This window comes from Dendronephthya gigantea, unplaced genomic scaffold (assembly GCF_004324835.1).
Source record: "Dendronephthya gigantea isolate DGI-Jeju-01 unplaced genomic scaffold, DenGig_1.0 000212F, whole genome shotgun sequence".
NCBI lineage: Eukaryota > Metazoa > Cnidaria > Anthozoa > Malacalcyonacea > Nephtheidae > Dendronephthya > Dendronephthya gigantea.
Window position 1 is genome coordinate 26409 of NW_021163222.1, and position 20071 is coordinate 46479.

The 20071-nt window shown below is 37.2% G+C and overlaps 3 protein-coding genes across 4 annotated transcripts; 1 reads left to right on the top strand and 2 right to left on the bottom strand.

The window, feature by feature from the left end:
• Positions 1-392: 392 nt before the first annotated feature.
• Positions 393-2530, bottom strand: LOC114539672 (60S ribosomal protein L36-like). Its single transcript, XM_028560282.1, has 4 exons — positions 2437-2530; positions 1270-1374; positions 1006-1140; positions 393-513 (listed from the first exon to the last, which is right to left on the bottom strand). The coding sequence occupies exons 2-4, from the start codon at positions 1363-1365 to the stop codon at positions 433-435; spliced, it is 312 nt and encodes a 103-aa protein (XP_028416083.1). The 5' UTR covers positions 1366-1374; positions 2437-2530; the 3' UTR covers positions 393-432.
• Positions 2531-2613: 83 nt separating this feature from the next.
• Positions 2614-5063, top strand: LOC114539670 (phosphoacetylglucosamine mutase-like). The gene is made up of 3 exons (XM_028560280.1): positions 2614-3120; positions 3519-3849; positions 4153-5063. The coding sequence occupies exons 1-3, from the start codon at positions 2637-2639 to the stop codon at positions 4970-4972; spliced, it is 1635 nt and encodes a 544-aa protein (XP_028416081.1). The 5' UTR covers positions 2614-2636; the 3' UTR covers positions 4973-5063.
• Positions 5064-6081: 1018 nt separating this feature from the next.
• Positions 6082-16183, bottom strand: LOC114539681 (asparagine--tRNA ligase, cytoplasmic-like). Of its 2 annotated transcripts, XM_028560293.1 has the most exons (24): positions 16033-16124; positions 14752-14951; positions 14147-14229; positions 13788-13853; positions 13163-13255; positions 12603-12692; positions 11926-12004; positions 11407-11477; positions 11195-11281; positions 10829-10915; positions 10638-10694; positions 10308-10348; positions 10065-10101; positions 9810-9887; positions 9544-9665; positions 9215-9284; positions 8936-9001; positions 8384-8412; positions 8005-8089; positions 7844-7891; positions 7493-7576; positions 7278-7340; positions 6958-7026; positions 6082-6313 (listed from the first exon to the last, which is right to left on the bottom strand). In XM_028560293.1, exons 2-24 carry the CDS (start codon positions 14933-14935, stop codon positions 6182-6184), a joined length of 1821 nt encoding a protein of 606 aa, XP_028416094.1. In that variant the 5' UTR covers positions 14936-14951; positions 16033-16124; the 3' UTR covers positions 6082-6181. The 2 variants fall into 2 exon arrangements, with proteins under 2 accessions (XP_028416094.1, XP_028416095.1); XM_028560294.1 differs by lacking the exon at positions 14752-14951 and having other exon boundaries at positions 16033-16183.
• Positions 16184-20071: the final 3888 nt, after the last annotated feature.

The window sequence follows — 20071 nt, forward strand, 5'->3', positions numbered from 1 at the left end:
AACCTGATGCGAAGACTCTGGCAGGACATTACATTTGAGGGTTTAAAGAGAAGAAAAAAATAAATCTTGTCATTTAAAATGCATGCTAACCTTGCAAAATAATGTAGCTAGGTGTCTCGTGTTGGACAAAAGGGGATTGTGAAATCAAATGAGCCGTGACTTGCGAGTTCGCAGCAAATTTGAATATGAAAGAAAATTTTTTGACTCGCCCTGCACACGTAGTAGCAAAATTCTTAATAAAATCACCCAGGGCCAACCTCTTGAATGCAGAGTTTGACTGTCTCGGAAGATTTATGATTGACACTGTACAGCTTCGCAATACAGACTTCAAACATGACTATCTTGTAGTATTAAGAACAAGTAACTATGCATTATGAACAGTGCTAAGCAAATTAATTTTCAACATTTATTAGCACAATGTGATCGAAATATTTAATGCTGAGCCTTTCTTTGAGCAGCAATAACTCCTTGCATTTCTTCGCGTTTTCTCTTGCCACGTCGATGGGTTCCAAGCTACAACAGAATAAGATACATAGTCAGTGGGTACCAAGCTAAAACAAAATAAAATATGTATATGGTAATGACCATGATCAGAAGAAAAAAACTTGTGTGACACAAACACTCAGGTCTTCATGTCAAAATAGGACAAATCAAAGCATTACATTTTTACATTAAATTTGGAAGCAAATTTGCTCTGAAACATTGTAAAAATGCCAAAACTTTGGTGAAATAGTTGATATGATTGAGATTAATTTGTTTTGATGGAGACAATGCACTTCAAATTCATAAATTTATGTAATTTTTATATAATTATATTTGATTAAACAATTTGTATGAGACTACTGAGTTATGGCATATGCATTTAGACAAAGGTAAAAGCCAAATTTTTAACCAAGCTGCTGCAGTTGTTGAAACATCTTATGCAAGAAGACTTGGTTTGAAAATCAAGATCATGTTGTTATCCCTTGCAATAACTCTAATCAAAACATCAATGTTCTACATTACCCTTTTCTTGACAAATTTGAGAGCTTTTTTGTCTTTCCCAATGCGCAACATTTCCATGCATCTTTTCTCATAGGGAGCATATCCTGTAACTTCCCTGATCAAATCCCGGATAAGTTTCACACGTTTGTTGCAAACCTAAGTGAACAATAATGACAACATTAGACAAAGCATCAGTAACCATAAGTACCCAATAGTGCAGATGGACTTCACATAATAAAAAGTACTTAGGCTAGAATACAAAAATTCTGAGGATGTGCCACTTACTCCCTTTCTTCTTGAAGGTTTTGGCTTCATTGCATTTTTTGTGACTTTGTGACCTTTTTGGAGGCCAACAGCCATCTCCAACTTTGGAGAGGACATTGTTTCTGTCTAGCAACAGACATTAAAAAGATTTTGAGTAAATCACATAAAGTATGGGATAAGCAAATAGAATCCAAGATCAGAATATTAAGCAAGCTTTGGAAAGAAAAGCCTTTTAAAAATATTGCTCTTAAGGAATACCAACTTGTACGCAACTTCTCACAAGTCTGTAAACAAGTAGTGTGGCCTAACTTGCATTTACAGCTTGTCTTTTACCAAGTTTGCCTGGAACAACTTTAGACCTGGCAACTAACCATTTTATATTGTTATGCACTGTTCAAAATTATCTCAACAAAACATGAGAAATTCAAACTGATTTGTTCATTTTGCTTCCTGATCCACATTCGAATCCTTAAACTAAACATTCTAGTATGTATCACAGGCTTGTTCTTCTCAAGAGGAAAGAATTCAACTTATGATGTTTAAAGTGGCCAGAGGAATTCTAAAGTTAAGCCAATTTGTCAATCATTAAGAGATGCTGCACAAGGTTCTTTTAAAAAACCTAATACAGCCATGTTGCAAGGCTGAAACACAAGATTGTGTACACCAACATGGATGCAATAAAATTGAATTGTAATGCACTGTAATAATCAAGGAAGATGTCTAATAATTCAACAAACTTGAGTCAACTTGTTTTATCTTGCAATATAGATGGGGTTAAATTGTTTACAGCTTGTTTGGAACAAGACATGTTACAAGGTGTGAGATTTTTTATACACGTGTAGTAAACAAAGTCTAAGATACGATCTATTAAGAGCTAAGTACAAGTTAAGGAACCATACTGACGGGTAAATGGATAAGCAATTGCCGTACGATATATAGAAAGGTTTTAAACCAAAAATAGATATACTGATAAGACACTATCACTGCCCTTTGATATGAATAAACATGTTTACAACTGAGGTCTAAACGTCTATATCCAATATTACTGGACGACAGTTTTAATAACAAAAGGAGGCAAAGATAGGAAAGAATAGTAAATACTAAAGGGAATTAACCGAAATAAGTCAAAACTCAATTCATTTCTACCAAACAAGCTCAGATGTAGATGATATAGAAGGATTACTTTACCTATTTTTAATGTACGACCAAGTTTTCAAAATGGCCACTTCGAAAGAGAACCACGGCCGCACAGACAACAGGGAAGATACTGTGGAGTGTGGAGATACCAGGAATCCGGGGGATAGATTTGAATCCCTCAAGAGAAACGGGGGGTGAACTTTGTAATCGATTTGTAATTGTAACTTGTAAGTGATTGCCACGCACGCAAGATGGAAAGTTTGACACAAAAATTGTTCGAGAATGTTTCAGAAAAATCATCAAAATATCCTAAGCCCGAATTCAAGTTTACTTATGGAACAGCTGGTTTTCGTCTTAAGGCGGAGCTCTTGCCCTCTGTGATGTATCGCATGGGTTTGCTTGCTGTTTTACGTTCTCGCGCTCTTGGGAGCAAAACGATTGGACTCATGATCACTGCTTCGCATAACCCCGTTCAGGACAATGGCGTGAAATTGATTGATCCCATGGGAGAGATGCTTGAGGCTGATTGGGAGAAATATGCTACACAGTTGGCCAATAGCGATGATGTTGTGAAATGTTTAAAAGAGATTACCCAACATCTGATGTTGACAAGTAGCGAATGGAATGATGTTGGCAATATAGTGGTAGCACGAGATACCAGACCTTCTGGAAATGACCTTTCCCAAGCTGTTGTAGATGGTGCTGATGCCTTTGGTGGCAAATTTAATGACCTAGGTTAGTGCCTAACCAGTTAGTTTTGATAAATTTCACTCTTTCAGACATACAGACTGGGACAAGATAAATACCCCTTATACCTCCTAGAACACCCTGAAAATCTAGCCAGCTGTTGAAAAGTGCTACCATTCATCTGTAAGACAGATGTATTCATCTGTAAGATAGATGCTCTATTTTGCCATAAAAAACGACTTAAGTTATATAGTTTGTTATCTAACTCTGTCTTTGGCAGACACTTTTATTAGGAATATGGCATCTAATATTGTTCTGCCACTATTTTACTCATCCTAAAACCAGATTATTTAACCAGTAATGTTTAAGTGCCATCAGTTAGAATTTGCAAACATCTTTTTCCTACCTAAATTTTATCATTAATCTCGATCTTAACGTCTATACAGGTATTCTAACAACACCTCAACTTCATTTCATTGTTCGATGTATCAATGACCCTAAGTATGGATCTGCAAGTGAGGATGGCTACTACCATAAAATTTCTTCAGCATTCCTCAAGTTGACCAAATCTAGTTCTTTAAGTCCTGTCAACATTGATGGTGCAAATGGTGTCGGAGCACCCAAGATGTCAGAATTAGGCAAACATTTGAAGAATGCCCTGCAAGTGTGTGTTTTTAATGATGGAAGCTCTGGAGAGCTCAATAAAAACTGTGGAGCCGATTTTGTTAAAATTGCTCAAAAAGGTCCTGAAGGTTTAGATATTAAAGCTGGTTGTAGGTATGTATAACGATTTAACCCAGTATTAAGAACAACTAAGTTACTTTAGTAAGAGAGTATGTGAAAAAATACGCACAAGCAAATATAAGTACCACCTATTTCAGACTCATACAATACATTTGCTGTAATATATTTTTCTACAGTCGTTCTTTGTATACTAATTATCTGATAAAAAACCCTATTTTAAAACGTTGAGAGAAGTTTTTCATGCATATTTCATACAGTTGGTACGTCTGTACCTGTTAGTTGCTGTTGAGAGATGTATGGCAAATTGGCAATTTACCGAAATGCATATTATTGCAGGTATGTATCATTTGATGGTGATGCAGACAGGATTGTATACTTCTACTACGATTCCTCTGGTCGGTTCCATCTCCTGGATGGCGATAAAATATCAACCCTTTTCGCGAGTTATCTCAAAGAAAAGTTAGAAGCTTCTTCCCTGAATCTCGACCGTGGTCTTGGCGTGGTTCAAACTGCTTACGCAAACGGTAGCTCCACTTCGTATTTAAGAGACATCCTTAAGATCCCTGTTGCATGCGTGAAAACGGGTGTGAAGCACCTACACAAGAAGGCACAAGACTTCGACGTGGGCGTTTATTTTGAGGCGAATGGTCACGGCACGGTACTGTTCAGCGAGGCATTTAAATCTGAACTGAGCCGGGCGAAACAAGAGCCGCACTTATCAACAGAGAAAAGGGAAGCATTAGAGGATTTAGAATCGGCCATGAATATTATAAACGAGACCGTTGGAGATGCCTTGTCTGACATGCTGATGGTCGAAGCGATTTTATGTGAGTGGAAATGGGATTTACCATCGTGGGACAAGTGCTACGGTGACCTTCCAAACCGGCAGAGGAAGGTGCGCGTCAAAGATCGTACCGTGATTACGACGACCGACGCCGAAAGGAAGACGGTGTCGCCCGAAGGTTTGCAAAGCGAGATCGACGCTTTGGTGGCGAAGGTTGGGAAGGGAAGATCGTTTGCTCGTCCCTCGGGTACTGAGGATGTTGTGCGCGTGTATGCAGAAGGTGAAACTCAGGAGAGCGCAGATTCATTAGCATTGGCCGTTTCCGGCAAAGTTTATGATCTCGCTGGTGGTGTTGGGGATCGACCCACATGATTTCAACGCCGTTAGAACCGACACCGCGGAAATTGGTATAGGCTTAGCCGCAATTCTCGATACTTAGACTTCAAACTTGGTGAGGAAAAAGATTTATATTCAAGAAAATATGTCTTGCACAAAAGATTTGAAGCTTGCTCACGGTAAAAACGAATCGTCTGAATTAATAACCTTGTGTATACTTTAAGCCTCAAAATGGCCATTTCACAGCTGTCAGATGTGTGTGATGAGCTGTCAAAAGATTGCAGAATGCGTATTCAGAAGAAAAATTGAACTTTTTTAAGATATTCAAAAGGTTTCTCTTTGATAGGGCGATACAGAAATGCACAATTGTGAACCAGCGATTAGATTTTCGGATTGAAACGTCTTAAACACCAATTTCTGCGGTGTCGTTAGAACCTATAGTATTATTAAACAAATTCACTTTAATATTCACAATCGTAGATAACCTACTCAGGACCATATTCATTATTCACTCATTGCATCGTGCGCTCAATTTCGTAAATTTAAGACTATTTTGCTTGTCTAAGGGACAATTGATTGGTGTGTACGTGTGTCATCATGCTCCTGTAACACAACACCGGGACTATTAGTTTCTGAGAACTTCGTGTTAATATTTAATATTAGAAAAATATTTAAATTAGAATTAAAAAATCAAATTTACAAATTAAAGCACCACGAATGTTTCTAAGATACGAGGAAAATTTTCCATATTAAGAACTGTCACTTAGAAGGCTTCTTTGAGTACAAATTTCGATCGTGGTTCTCAAATGTTTGCTCACGCCATCGTAGAAAACCACAGAAAACTCCTGGTTTTTGAGCTATACGTGTTTTGTCAGATGGCGTCAGCAAATAGCACCGAGTTTCGTGCCAGTAGTCACTGCTATATAGAAGTTCTCTATTAGTCCAGTTTTCATGCCGCAACCCAGGATATGAAAAACGTAACCAGTAACACCAGAATCCCTTGCTAGAACTATGAAGGCAATCATTGACATTCTCGGCGCGAAAAAGCCCTATATATTCTAGGATTACGACATTTTACTGTTTTAATGATTAGCTTCAGTTTCACTATGGTTTCACTATGGAGACAGAAAAAACATTTGTGAGAGAGATTGAGAGATGAGATTTATTGAAAATATTCATTCCTATAGAATTTCCTAAATAATACAACTTGTATTGAATATTTTGGATGTGACTTGAGCTGTTTTTTCAAGGTCGGCATCGTCCAGTGAACCTCGGGTACATACAGACATCTCTAATATGCATTCTGTTCAAAAGCCAACAGAGGTATCGCTCCAAACCCAGGCCATAACCCCCATGGGGACATGTGCCAAACTTACGCTGAAAGATGTAAAACATGCATTTGTTCATGTTTATTATCTCTTAATTGATGACGATGAATCTATTTAAGTACACTTGCAATTTTTCCTGCGATTTTCCGTGCGATTTCCTTCTTTTGATAGATGTGAACGAGTTATGAGTGCTGTGATGTCAGCGTGTATCGATCACTCTCATCCATCAAAATTTAAAAATCGTAGTACCTAAGGGGCCGTGTTACACGGGGTGGAACTTTTCTTGCAATACAATTCTACTTTAAAAATATGTAAATTAGTGAAAGAGTTCAAAATGTAAGTGGACGTCCATGGAGTGTAGTAACACAAGCGTCGTAGTTGCCAAATTTGCATCTTTCAAAAGTAGAATTGCATTGCAAGTTGCAAAATTGCAGCGCGTAAAGCCTGTTTTCCACTAGGCGGAGCGGAATTTTGCGCAATGAGCGGAATTTTCTCACATTAGTTCTGCGTGAAAGCGCGCAGACAATCAAAAACTGATTCTGCTCCGCGCGCAAAATTCCGTGGAAAACAGCCCTAACAGGACCAAGATTGCACCAAAAACGGGCATTGATGGGATGCGCGGATGGGATGGGATTGTCAAAGTTCAAGTATTGTGCCAAAGTCAAAACAGTTAGTTGTCATCAGTGAACTAACCTGATCTGTGTACCAGTAATATGGTGTTGGATCAATGCCTTCACGCTTGTAGCCTTCCAGCAATTCATCCTGAAATTGGTAAAAACAGGATGACATACGTTCTCATAGTTTGGCTTACAAACCAAGACGAGACGAGACGAGACGAGTAAAATCAATATAGGGCAGTTTCGAGCGAACTATATGGTATTACATGCAAAGAAATATAGGGCCGTCGATACATGCATGCAGCAACCGCCATTGACGAATTAAATTTTCAGGTTAAAACGGAAGAGGAAGAAAGGGAACACTGCCCTGAAAAGTTTCAAAATTTTAATACTTACATATTGCCAAATTCTCATTGAACCTCCAACGATTTCACCAACATTTGGCATCAACAAGTCGACCTATAATAAGTAGTTTAAACGTTGACCAAAAATTAGGTCAAGTACTGTTCGTTTCCACTGAAATAGGAAATAAAATTGTGGCTACATGTATGCTACTTGCAAAGGGCTGTTGCGATGTTTGCCGATTTTGCTGTAGGTATTGATTTACGCACAGATTCTGTAAGTCTTCTGTCTTCGGGGCATCGTTGCATGTAAAATGACTTTATTTCCGTTGGGAAACGACAAAGGAATATAGGCTGAAATGAATGAATTTCAAATTAAAGTCCAAATAACAACCAAAAGTAGCATGGCGTTCAGTGCCATTTGCACAGTGACAAAAATACTGTCATAACTTTTCAGAACTCTCTTTCGATGATTTATCAATTGCTATATATTAGTCGTCAAAACTTATACGACTCTCAAACAGCGGATCATATATATAATGGTATTAAATATTACAAGGTATCGTCGAGTTGACAAAATGCATATGAACAGAAGACGAATTCGGGTTTAAAGCATAATACCTCGTTGATCTGATCTGTCATCTTCCTCTCGGGTGCTTCTGGGATATCCTAAAATGCAATAACCTTATTAAATTATTGTTGTGCCTCAAATTAGAACGAGATTCGAAACACAAATGAATGTGTTAACAGAATATTTTCAAATACACCACCAAAGCACTTACCTCACCAAATTCATAGAAGGTTCCATCGTCTTTGCGGATGTCATGTTCTTTCAAATATACTATAGCGTCAGTGTAGTTCATTCGTCTATAAATCATAGAGTACATAGACAAGACTCGACAATATATATTACCTGCAGATATGCCATCTTGTTAAGAGGTAATAAAATTTATAAGATCTGGTACCCAAATTGATGAGATTAAAAGGTATGCAAATTGACGCATCCCACGTTACTGAGATGTCTGGTAATTAATTAGAGAGAAACCCGAACAAGCAGACTTATTTTAATTTTAATCCTGCTTATATTATATAGAGAAGTATATATATACTCGCATTAAAAAACTGTAAAGCGATTCTTGACAGTTGTAGCACTTGACTTACTTAAAAGGCTTCTTTGGTGGTTTAAAGTCCTAGAGAGAAAATCAAGATTAGGAAATGGCTATACGGAAAATGGATGATCCGTCGGGACGAGAATTTTGTCGAGATAGATGATCCGTCTGACAGGTCATTCGTCAAACACACGGCAAACTACATAAGGACGAACTATGTAGATGAATATGACAGACGAAACAGAATCGCACGTTAAGAAAGTGCACGGTCAATTATTTGTGTGGTAAGAAGAGTTACCACAAAAGCCGGTTTTTTTGCTGAATTTTCGTAAATCGCCCCCACCCTGTATTTATACTAACAATACTAACGAATGATGCAACAAGACGAACTATCCATTCAAATTCGTCTAACAAGACGAACTATGCGGATAATTCGTGTTGACGGATGATCCGTCTGTTTGCTCGTGTTTATACACAGACAAACTAGTAGACGATCTTTTGCTTGTCCAAATTTGTCCAGACGGATGATCCGTTTCTGGTATATAAATCGGGGCAATCATTAAGGTTGTACATGAACCCAAAATATCACTACCGATTAACATACCGGATTGAGTTCGTACAGAAGATCCTTGTAAGGTGACTTCAAAACACGATCAACAACATCACAGGCCTTAGAAATGCAATAAAAACATTAGAATGCAAGTTGATATCCAGACCCTACAGATGCAGAAGCGATGGTTCGTCAAATCAAAATGGGGCCAGTTGTATGAAGGTTTTAATTAAAGCACCATCCACTGGAGCTAGAGCAATGTTTTCAACTGCCGAAAAATGCTCTAAAAATTCCTTTATTAATTCAGGTCTGAAAAGCAACTGGTTTACGTACCAGATCTTCAATTCTATCCAGAAGGTCTTCGAAGGTAATGAAGGGACATTCTGCTTCAACATGAGTGTATCTAAAATGATACAATGCGGAATAATTTGTAATGTCGAAACCGCTGTACATACGCTGTTTTAAAGGAATACTGTATGACTGCCTTTTAATTTGAAGGTCGCTATTGTCACAGGTATGTACAGTGAAATTATGTACAGTGAAAAGTATGTACAGCGAAATTTTCTGCAATAAAAACAGGCGAATAATCATCGGTATTTTTAGGTGATGGTTAGGTGATGGTTATTTTTAGGTGATGGTTATATCTTTATTCGGAAACATACTCAGACAAATGTCTTCTAGTTTTTGACTGTTCAGCTCTGTATGACTGCGCCAGGCAGAAGACATCACCCAAAGACGGTAAAGCAGTTTCCAAATACAGTTGAGATGATTGAGTTAGGTAGGCCTAGACAACAAATAGTAGTACACGTTCAATTTATGTTGAAATTGAACTTAAAATACTTTGACAACAGAAAATCGTGTCTAGTTCAAACGAACAAAATATTCAGTGATGGCGTACATACATAACTCTACATTGCTTAGGACTTACGTCGTCCCCAAAATAGTTAAATTTGAACAGAGTCGATCCACCTTCAACCTGCGTCTGAACCAAAGTGGGTGGGTTGACCTGGGAAAATGGAAACGACGAACTAATGTTATTAAACGGCATTTAGGTCCGCAATTTTATATAAATGAACAGGGTCTAGAGAGTATGTTCAAAAATAAATGGCAGTCTGGCATTGTTATGAGTGGAATCGATTAGTAGAAACTGTTGTAATCCTCTTTAAAAACGGTAACAAATTACCTCGAAGTATCCTCGGTCAATATAATGCTGACGGAAACTGCAAAATAGAAAAGGAAGAGAAATTATTATGGAAACACAATGATTATCGTTTTACATTAGCAAAAGTTTACAGATTTTCATTAACTGTCGTATTCCCTGAAATATTGGAGGAACAATATTAGATTTTATAGATACAATTTTATTACAATATTAGATACACGTTAAGTTTCCTATTTCTTAAAAAAAATTAAACCAAATATTTACCATTGCGAAACAATTGCCCTCATTTTCATTACTTTCGAAATCTAAATAGTATAAAAATAGACATGCTTAGCGATCAATTTAAATTGCTGTTTTAAAGGAAACCTCGCTTCAAAAACCCAGGTGTAAGTAAATATAGCTACATTTCATGGGCGGATCTAGGGTTAGGCAGAATATTAATTTACATTTTAAATTCAATATACCTAGGTAGTATTAATAACGCTTTTTGGTATGAATTTCCAAAGAATATTTTAAATAAATTGCGGTTGATATTCTGTCTTATCCTGGATCCGCCCACTAATACGTATATAAAATAAAAAAGGAATATCTCACCGTTTCACCCCGCATTAAGATGTGGCGCTGGTCCAGTTGTGTATCGACACCAGATTCCTAAAAAACGGAAAATTATTCGGAGTTTTCCATCAAACTCTTCACTTTGTCCCTCGGTTCACGTTTGTCGTACTAATTGAGGGGTTGGCGGCATGAAAACTGGACTAATAGGGATTGAACGATGGGATACATACTGCATTCATGATGGCGTCAGCACCGCCTGCTGGAGCCAAACCCATCAGCTCCCAGAAATCAACCTTCATCTCATGTCCACCAGGTGCCTATGGAGAAAAACATATATACAGCGAAATAGGTGCAATTTGTCTGCGCATGCGCCAGATTGTCAAAACAAGATGATGGCAGTAAGAGGAACTGCAATTCCAACGGACTTGTAGACAAAAATAAAAATGTTGCGGGCGTTTTTACATCATATTCTACATCAAGTTATATTATACTTTAAATTCAAACTGTCCATTGAAAAAGCTAGATTTCTGCACGTGATCATGAAATGCCGTATCGCGCTTACGTCATTCGTATTCGCTAGCTAATCGTCGACTTACCGATTTTCCTTCGGGTACTGCAGAGATGACCCCATAAAGAGTGACAGTTGATTCAGTAGACAACAGCAAAGCATCGTACGTTTGACACTGTAGAATAATCAAATAAATTTTACTGCCATGTGTGTTGTATGTTTACATTGGACTATCATTTTGCACAAAACATGACATATTGTCTGTATATGAAACGTGAATGAGAAATTGAAATTTCTTACCAGTTTGTCTGACAGAACGCATTGAAGAAATCCAGTACCATCTCTCAAAACAAGAAACATCAAGGTTTTGCCTGAAGATGGACAACGGGAAATTCAAACTAATATTCTTATATTGTAATATTCTTGTATTGCATTTATGAAGGCCTGGCTGAAGGCCCGGACCGAAAGTTTTGCAGTATTAAATACTTACGTGGTATACTTAGCTACAAGCTAAATTACTTATGGGAAATCAAAAGTTTCGTAAATCAGGGAATGTTTCTATGGACGATTCTCGTAAATCAAAAAAATCTTTTTTCTAATGTTCTTACACCAAACAATTTCTGACTTTTCATGAATGGTAAAAGTAGTTACATTAATGCTGGTTTGATAATATGCAAAATCACACAAAATGAAGTATCGTAAACCGCCCAGCATTTGCCTCGGACTCGTTTAATATCTTTAGGATACATCCCCCAATGAAATTGTTTAACTTTTATAGTTTAAACAAGGTTAACAAACTTCATTCGTTTGTTATGTTACCTTGTCGCCTTATACGGTGAACCCAAGCTTGAATCTTGACGCGTTGATCGCGGTGGTTTGCGGCATCTCTTATTTTTATCTAAAATCAAGTTATGAGTGGTTTGAGATAAGCTATATTTTTTCAAATTTAAAAAAAAAATTGCGATCACAATTGAGTGGCAATTTAGCGCATATTAAAATTGAATGGACGTGCCATTGACGTGTTATCGATTACTCCTGTAGCTAAATGTAGCTGCCAATCAGACATGTCTATTATTTCTATCGTGGATAATAAAGTCACAAAGTCTTTTAACTATCCATGTTTCTATGAAGTAGACCTTTTTCATAATGAGGTCAAACGCTAAGGGGCTGTTTACATGAGCCCGGTTACCCGAGATTCAACGAAGCGTGAGATGATTTTGGGGTATTGAAATGAGCAGATAACATGATCCTGACAGTCGTATAATCACCACAACAATAGCATGTGCTTGTTTGGTGTCATAAAGACTTATTTCAATACCTCAAAGTCCTCTCACGCTTCGTTGAATCTTAGGTAACCGGGCTCATGTGAACAGCCCTTAATGTTACACGAAGTTTGATTGGTTTGACAGTTTTGTGGAGCCAATCAAATTTCGTGTAAATCATACTTTCGGCGTTTGACGTCATTATAAGAAAGGTCTATTTCTTTTCTTAGGTACCTTCAGTGCTTTGGGCAAAGAGGAATCCTCCTCAATAACAATCTGTTTGGCTTCTTCGAGATTCTTCGCACGCTGTTCTGCTTTCTCTGCCTGAGAGAGAAACAAACGTATATCAGGGATTATGACCTTTAAAATTTTGTGTAACAAACTAAAATGAAGAAATAAACCAAATATATCGTCAAATATTTGAACAAAAAAGCAATATTAAAAGTCAGGACCATATCAGATAGTTCTTTTGACTACCTAGGTATAGGAAGTTGGGACCACATCTGTGTTTATCCTTGAGTTGCTAATTTGTAACAAGTGTCCATAAAATCATACTGTGGTAAAATGTGCACAGATATGTATGTACATACTAATTATACAAGCCGCAAATATGAAGAACCTCATGTACCATAATAACACAGATTTAAACAAAAACGAAACGAAAAAACCTTTGATATCTTCTCTGAAATATCAAGTTATAAAATGATTACTAAATTCCTTAATTTTGAAAGCCATATGCTAGAACTGATCATACAGGATTATTGCTTTTAAATACCGCAATGTTAGCCCTATACCTCTTTCTCTTCTCGCTTTTCTGATTTTCTTTGTTCTTGTTGAAATATCTTTGTCACTTTCTTCAGCTGTGCCTTGGCAATTTCCTCAAATTTCTGAAATGAATAATTAATTTGTGAATTAAAGAGACTTCTTGTGGAAGTGTATTTCATATCTTTTCATGGGAAAAACTGGTCATGAACTATATTGAATTTTGTCCCAGTAATCCATTTTGAACAAGTTATCCATATCATATTCTTTTGCTTTAAACTCAATAGTCCTAGCCCTGGTCCTAACTGAGTTTTGAAAATGAGCTTTTAACAGTTTTAAGAACCTTGAAAAACATATTTTGAATAGACCTGTGATTTCTATGGGCTTATCACATCATTAACATGTGATAACAGGGTATACCTAAATACTGGACAGAGGAAAGCGCACCATACTACCATTCAACATGTTTGCAGGCCATAAAATTACACTGACTGGCAATGAAAGATGTGGAGTGACATTGCCATCTCACATCTTTTCTTGCCAGTCAATATGATGACATACATAATGCAAGATGGGAGCGACCCAACAAATAGTAGTTTTCTATGCACTACAAAGGGTACAATAAAAAGGAAAATGTTATAAGAATGATTCCAGCACCTTGCCTTCCTCTTTACTATCAACCATTATCTTGGGAAAAGGTTCTTTTCCATAAAATTTCATTGTCTAAAAAGTTAATAATCATTTTGAAAATTCATAGACCTAAAAGGTTAATTTAACACAAAAATTTATATAATTAAAGGAAAAACACAGGTTTGAATTGTAAGCCTGCATCTCGTGTGCAACTTGTGTGATATGTATATGAAAGATAGAAATATGATAGAAATTTTTATCACATTTATCTAATAAGTGATCATGAAAAGAGATTTATTTATTTGTCAATGATTCTAGCATACAAATTTGCTAAGGCATTATATATGCTGTATTGCAATAGGCTGCATCAACAAAAATTCCATTACTTTTAAAACAGTTTTAAATGGTTTTCCTTCCGTTCCATCACCACTATCATCACATCCAAACTTCTCAGATGAATACAATATATCTAGAATACAATATAACCATATTATGTTGGTATTGGGTCGATTTTTTCCAAAATTGGACCTTAGTGATAGCCTACCTTCCATAGGATTTTTAGAAGCTGGCTCATACTATGAAAGTTCAATTTTTACTTCCTTATAATGGATAATTAAATTTTCTTGATTCATAGAATTGCATCCAGACTGATGTCATGCAAATATTCTATATATCCAATAAATTTTCATAACTCAATATGCAAAGCCAACATCAAGTTGGTAATTATCTCACAATTACAGTTCTCAAAATTAAAGAACAGCATCTCTAATGCAACATTTTTAATAACATAACATTAAACATGAATTCATGAGTGATATTTCAACTACTTTGAAAATGGTGTTCTTTCCAAGTCTTAATCAAAATAAAAACCTGAAAAGCAATATATACAAACACTTTATACATCACTATATCAATACATAAGAAACATCCCACAAGGCCAGATTTTGGTAAGCTGTATTCTATGCACAAAAATGATATCAAATCAACTAACCTAGCATGTTAACTCCACTAAATTTCTTAAAGCACTGTCTAAACTTTAAACCCAGATTTCTGTTCAAGGGTTTAGGAGGATGAAAAGAGGTGTTTCTTATGCAGAGAGTTGTCATAGATTGTGCAGTGCACTTTAGTGAACTGGATGATTTTATTATTAGTGACAGGCAGGAACGTCTCATCATCAATTTCGTTACATGTCTGAAAAGAGAGGGCAAACTATGATATCTATAATATTCATTGTATTATCAACCCAAAATTTTAAGTGCGTCTAGACGTCTAAGGTATATTCCTCACACATTGTCCATAAAATAGTAATTTTGGAAACCTCTATTTCAAAGCTGAACCCATAGACCTTAGAATATAAGTTTACTCTGAGTATCTCTTATTATCTTTCGGTATGATCTGCAAACATCGTACTTTGGGCAGTGATTTAGTGCAGATGGATTTGATCATGTTGATCAATGTGATCCTGGAAAGCCAAAATGTTTTTATCCTGCCCAGCCAGAAAATTCACCCAGACAGGATTGTACACTTTTAAGACATTGTAGGGTTGTAATCAGTTCATTGCTAGAGGTCATGTTTTTGCAAAATATCACATTCACCTATGCTCATCTCATAATAAGGCAAAGGCACTAACCTAATTCTGAGAATACAACATAATATTTATAAACAAATTATTTATTTTAATTAAGCAAGGCCCCAAAATAGTTAACAGATTTGTGTGAGTCATGCAAAACAAGTTTATATAAACACACAATAGCATTTGTAATAAGCAGAATCTTAAAAAAACTCACAGATCCTTGAGGAATAATACTGAACATACCCCATTGTATTGAAAACAAAATATACTATAAATATTGGGTTGTCACCTCACCCTGGTCATACAGGCTTCTGTTCCTAGAGCATGTATTTATTCTGGGGAAACAGGGTTTTTTTGATTTTTAATATATTGCCAAGCAATGATATTGAATGTCTGTCATTGTTTGGTTCGAAAATTCGACACCTGAGGACTAGGAATGCAGGATAAATATTATCGAAAGATTTCATTTAATTGAAGATCGCTAAATGAAACATTTAGATAATCAAAGTAAATGAGCCCCTTTATTTGCGGGTACCTAGAATACGACTCGTCGTAATAATGATGATAATCGATCGCTTCAAAACAATGAATACCAGCGAATGTGGCAATGTGCACGTGTAAACAAATATATTATCAAATTCATTTACTACAAAGTTTTTCACAAAGGATTTACGATTTAGCTGGCCAAAATATACTCACCAGTAATGCTCATGCTGCCGACTTTAGCCGTAGTATCCTCTGAAGACATTATTACAGAGAAAAGCAACAAGAATTTGGTTTCACCTTTGCCTGTGCACTCGAAGAGCAGAGTTCAAAGATTGCAGTCTTGCATCAGCTCTGCTGCAGACAAAAATTACCCGACCTTTTTTTCGCGTAAGATCTTTAAAGACACGGTACAGTGGTACAGCCGTACAGGGGTTTATTAAAGGGTCTTTATTTCGAGTGGAATACACACTTCAAATTCAAGCTAGGAAGAGCTGATGGAAAATGAGTCTATCGGTCCCCGCCAGGAATCGAGCCTACGTTTTTCCGATGCCGGTGCAATCACTGGGTGCAATGCTCTTGCCACTGAGCTACAGAGGTAGCTGACAAGAGCAAGCGTGGTTAATGTGTATAGGATGGTAATAGGTAATGCCGGGAATAAGTGAGGGTAAATCGATACGATTTTTGGCACGTCACTCGATGTAGGTAAATTCTAGAGGTTTAAAGGGTCTTAATTTCGAGTGGAATTATACACACTTCAAATTCAAACCAGGAACAGTTGATGGAAAAACAGTTGTGCTGTAGCCCGGTGGCAAGAGCATTGCACCGGCATCGCAAAAGCGTAGCTTTGATTCCTGCCGGAGGACCGATAGTTGACTCATTTTCCATCAACTGCTCCTGGCTTGAATTTGAAGTGTGTATAACTCCATTATTCCACTCAAAATTATGTAAGACCCTTTGGCTTTAAACCTCTAGAATTTACCTACATCGAGTGAATTGCCAAAAATCATAATCGATTTTATACCCACACGGTTACGGTACACTGACTCACTGAGCTATACAGCGGATAAAAAAAAAGGTAATCCAACTTTGGCGCGCTATTGTACGTGAATTAATTGTCTTTCGATGGTAGATGATGACCATGATGGTAGATGATCGCTTACGTACGCAAACTATGAACGCGTACCTACGCAAAGAATGATTGCGTACGTACGCAAAGTATGATCGCGTACGTACGCAAACTATGATTGCGTACGTACGCAAACTATGATCCCGTACGTACGCAAACTATGAACGCGTACGTACGCAAACTATGATCCCGTACGTACGCAAACTATGATCCCGTACGTACGCAAACTATGAACGCGTACTTACGCAAACTATGATCCCGTACGTACGCAAACTATGATCCCGTACGTACGCAAACTATGAACGCGTACGTACGCAAACTATGAACGCGTACGTACGCAAACTATGATCGCGTACGTACGCAAAGAATGATTGCGTACGTACGCAAAGTATGATCGCGTACGTACGCAAAGTATGATCGCGTACGTACGCAAAGTATGATCGCGTACGTACGCAAAGTATGATCGCGTACGTACGCAAACTATGATCGCGTACGTACGCAAAGTATGATCGCGTACGTACGCAAAGAATGATTGCGTACGTACGCAAACTATGATCGCGTACGTACGCAAACTATGATCGCGTACGTACGCAAAGTATCATCTTGTACGTACGCAAACTATGATCGCGTACGTACGCTGTACTGAACTGAAACTTTTATTTCATCCCGGTAGACTAATCAGGATTTACGGATAATTATTTTGAACGTATTTATAAAACTCCCGAAAGTGAGTTAACTCCGGCTCTTTTCTCTTCCTGTTTTTCTTGCCTGTTGGTGCGACATTTACATCGTCTTACCTCTTGGAGTGTCGTGACATACGTTATCTGCAAAGGATAGAAAATCCTGTCAATACGTTACGCACGTCGCATTCATCATCTACCCTTCAACGAACCATCCAACAGCTCAGCTAACAACCTATCTCATCTCACTTCCATTAACCAGGCCTTTTGCAATGAAAACAAAAAACATCTTTTCTCAACAATGGCTGTTAAAAGCGGGCAAAACGAAAAACAATTGCTCCAAAAGCTGCAAATTCCGTACGTTGACTTGGAAGATCTTGGCTGTCCGAAAGCGAAGCACCTCTTTCACGACTTGGCTTGTTGGAGAACTGTGCATGGTCATCATCTACCATCTGGAAAGACAATTTCAAACACTGCCCCAAAGTGGAGACCGAGGCATTTGCCGTATGGCTGCAAAAACAGACATTTTAATAATTATACGGTGTTGAACATACGTTTTTTTACACACTCATAAGAACTATTCATCAACAATAGACTTACCTTTTATAAACATTTATCTATTTCCTTTGTTACTAGTTCGTCTTATTTGTGTTAAAAAAACCTCATATTCATTAGCGTAGTGACGGGGCATTTAAATTATGTCAATTTTTTAATTTTTAATTGTTTTCTCTTTTTTATACATCCTGCAAATTAATAATTAATGCGGCAAAAAGAGTCTACATCTAACTTTTACAATTCTTACAGACAATTCAAACCGTCGACAATCACGACAAATAACACACTAGTAGACAGCAGGAACATGGGCAAATTTGTCACCCGACAGCCCAATCAGTGCTGTTTCCTCGTCTTTCATTTCACAACTAACGAAGACGGCAGCTCAAATTTTCAAATCACATGCACTCTTGATATACAGGGTGTATAAAAAAAAACGCAACCACTTAATATTCTAAAATTCATATTGTTCATAAGCTCAATAGATTTTACGCCCCTGGGATTTTAAAATGGCTTCTAATCGTACAGTTCAACTGCTAATAGTCAAATCAGCTAAACTAATATTGGTGCAGCTAACAACCGAACAACGAGTCTTTATTGTCGTGCATGATAACTTGAATGCTAACTGTCGACCTTCTAAAATAAATTGTAAATTGTAAATTTTACTCGTTAAATACTTTCAATTCAGCTCGTTGGTTTACGCATTCGACTTTGTTTACCGACGATTGTGCCGCTAGAATATGATAACAAGCTTTCTCGCATTCCAGGGGCCAAACGTCTTTTGTGTTGTAGAACAAAGAGGATATTCATGAATATTAAGTGGTTGCGTTTTTTTTTATACACCCTGTATATCAAGAGTGCATGTGATTTGAAAATTTGAGCTGCCGTCTTCGTGTATAGGTGTTATTATTCTTGGAAAGGTTAAATATTCGTTAAATATAGTGCATATTATTTCCGATTTGTGAGATGAGTGAATTGCGTACAAAAAAGTGCCCTTAAAGAATAATTTTTTTGGACTTTTTATTATTTGAATACTTCGACATAAGTATAACAGTATAGGAGTTTTCTTAGTGTTTCCGTTTGTTATTTTATTCGTCCAGTCAAGCGGGCCTAATTGCTCGCTTAAGCTTGTTTCGGTTTTGCAATTTCCGATGTTAAACTCTTTTCTATTCTGTCAGTTTTTCATATAAATTTAGCCTTACTTTGATGCGAACTCGATCACTACTTTCGGTGCAATGTTATCAATTATGAAGATCCGACTTACGAGTTATGAATTATAGTTATATATACTAATAAGTTATATGATATACTTTAACTGCGTGTATATCTGTAAATATCTCAAGGTAAATTAATCATGGTACAGTTTCTGGCAGTTTCTATTATATCTATAACTACACTCCTCTTCTTGTAACATTGTTTTGTCAGTTTGAGAACGATCGTACCTTCGATGTGCCACTATCATCACATTCTCTGATGAGCTTGAGAAGTAGAAGTATCAAGCTGTAATACCTCTCTGTGAGCCCGACGTCGTTTCGAAGCGACGTAGCAGCGGATTAAAACAAATCCGACGATACATACAAAGATGATGACACCGATAACGATGGCAGCGACTGACCATACAGGCAGACCTTCATCGATGCATCTTCCAGGTTTACATTTGAAATCCGTATTATCATTCACGGAACAACAAGTTTCTCTCGGATTTACGCAACCGCGTCTCCACCAACACGATTCACCGCTGCAAGATTTTGCACAGATACCAGCAAATTGTTCATCATAGCCACAGCAAACTTCACCCGGGGCACAGTGGTGGTAACCTTGGCCACAAGGCTCGCCAATACAGTTGTCCCGACAAACATGGTCTACGGCAGAATTTCTCAAGCAGCAATGTTGC

What these genes read in the sequence shown, in the direction of transcription:
- LOC114539672 (XM_028560282.1), bottom strand. Translation starts at nt 1,365, where the DNA reads ATGTCCTCTCCAAAGTTGGAGATGGCTGTTGGCCTCCAAAAAGGTCAC. An exon ending in AACCTTCAAGAAGAAAGGGA is followed by an intron (nt 1,141 to 1,269) that starts GTAAGTGGCACA and finishes TTGTTCACTTAG; the next exon opens with GTTTGCAACAAACGTGTGAA. An exon ending in TCAAATTTGTCAAGAAAAGG is followed by an intron (nt 514 to 1,005) that starts GTAATGTAGAAC and finishes ATTCTGTTGTAG; the next exon opens with CTTGGAACCCATCGACGTGG.
- LOC114539681 (XM_028560293.1), bottom strand. Translation starts at nt 14,935, where the DNA reads ATGATGAGACGTTCCTGCCTGTCACTAATAATAAAATCATCCAGTTCA. An exon ending in GCGTTCTGTCAGACAAACTG is followed by an intron (nt 11,282 to 11,406) that starts GTAAGAAATTTC and finishes ATTATTCTACAG; the next exon opens with TGTCAAACGTACGATGCTTT. An exon ending in CAATGAGAATTTGGCAATAT is followed by an intron (nt 7,027 to 7,277) that starts GTAAGTATTAAA and finishes TACCAATTTCAG; the next exon opens with GATGAATTGCTGGAAGGCTA.
- LOC114539670 (XM_028560280.1), top strand. Translation starts at nt 2,637, where the DNA reads ATGGAAAGTTTGACACAAAAATTGTTCGAGAATGTTTCAGAAAAATCA. An exon ending in TGGCAAATTTAATGACCTAG is followed by an intron (nt 3,121 to 3,518) that starts GTTAGTGCCTAA and finishes ACGTCTATACAG; the next exon opens with GTATTCTAACAACACCTCAA. An exon ending in GATATTAAAGCTGGTTGTAG is followed by an intron (nt 3,850 to 4,152) that starts GTATGTATAACG and finishes ATATTATTGCAG; the next exon opens with GTATGTATCATTTGATGGTG.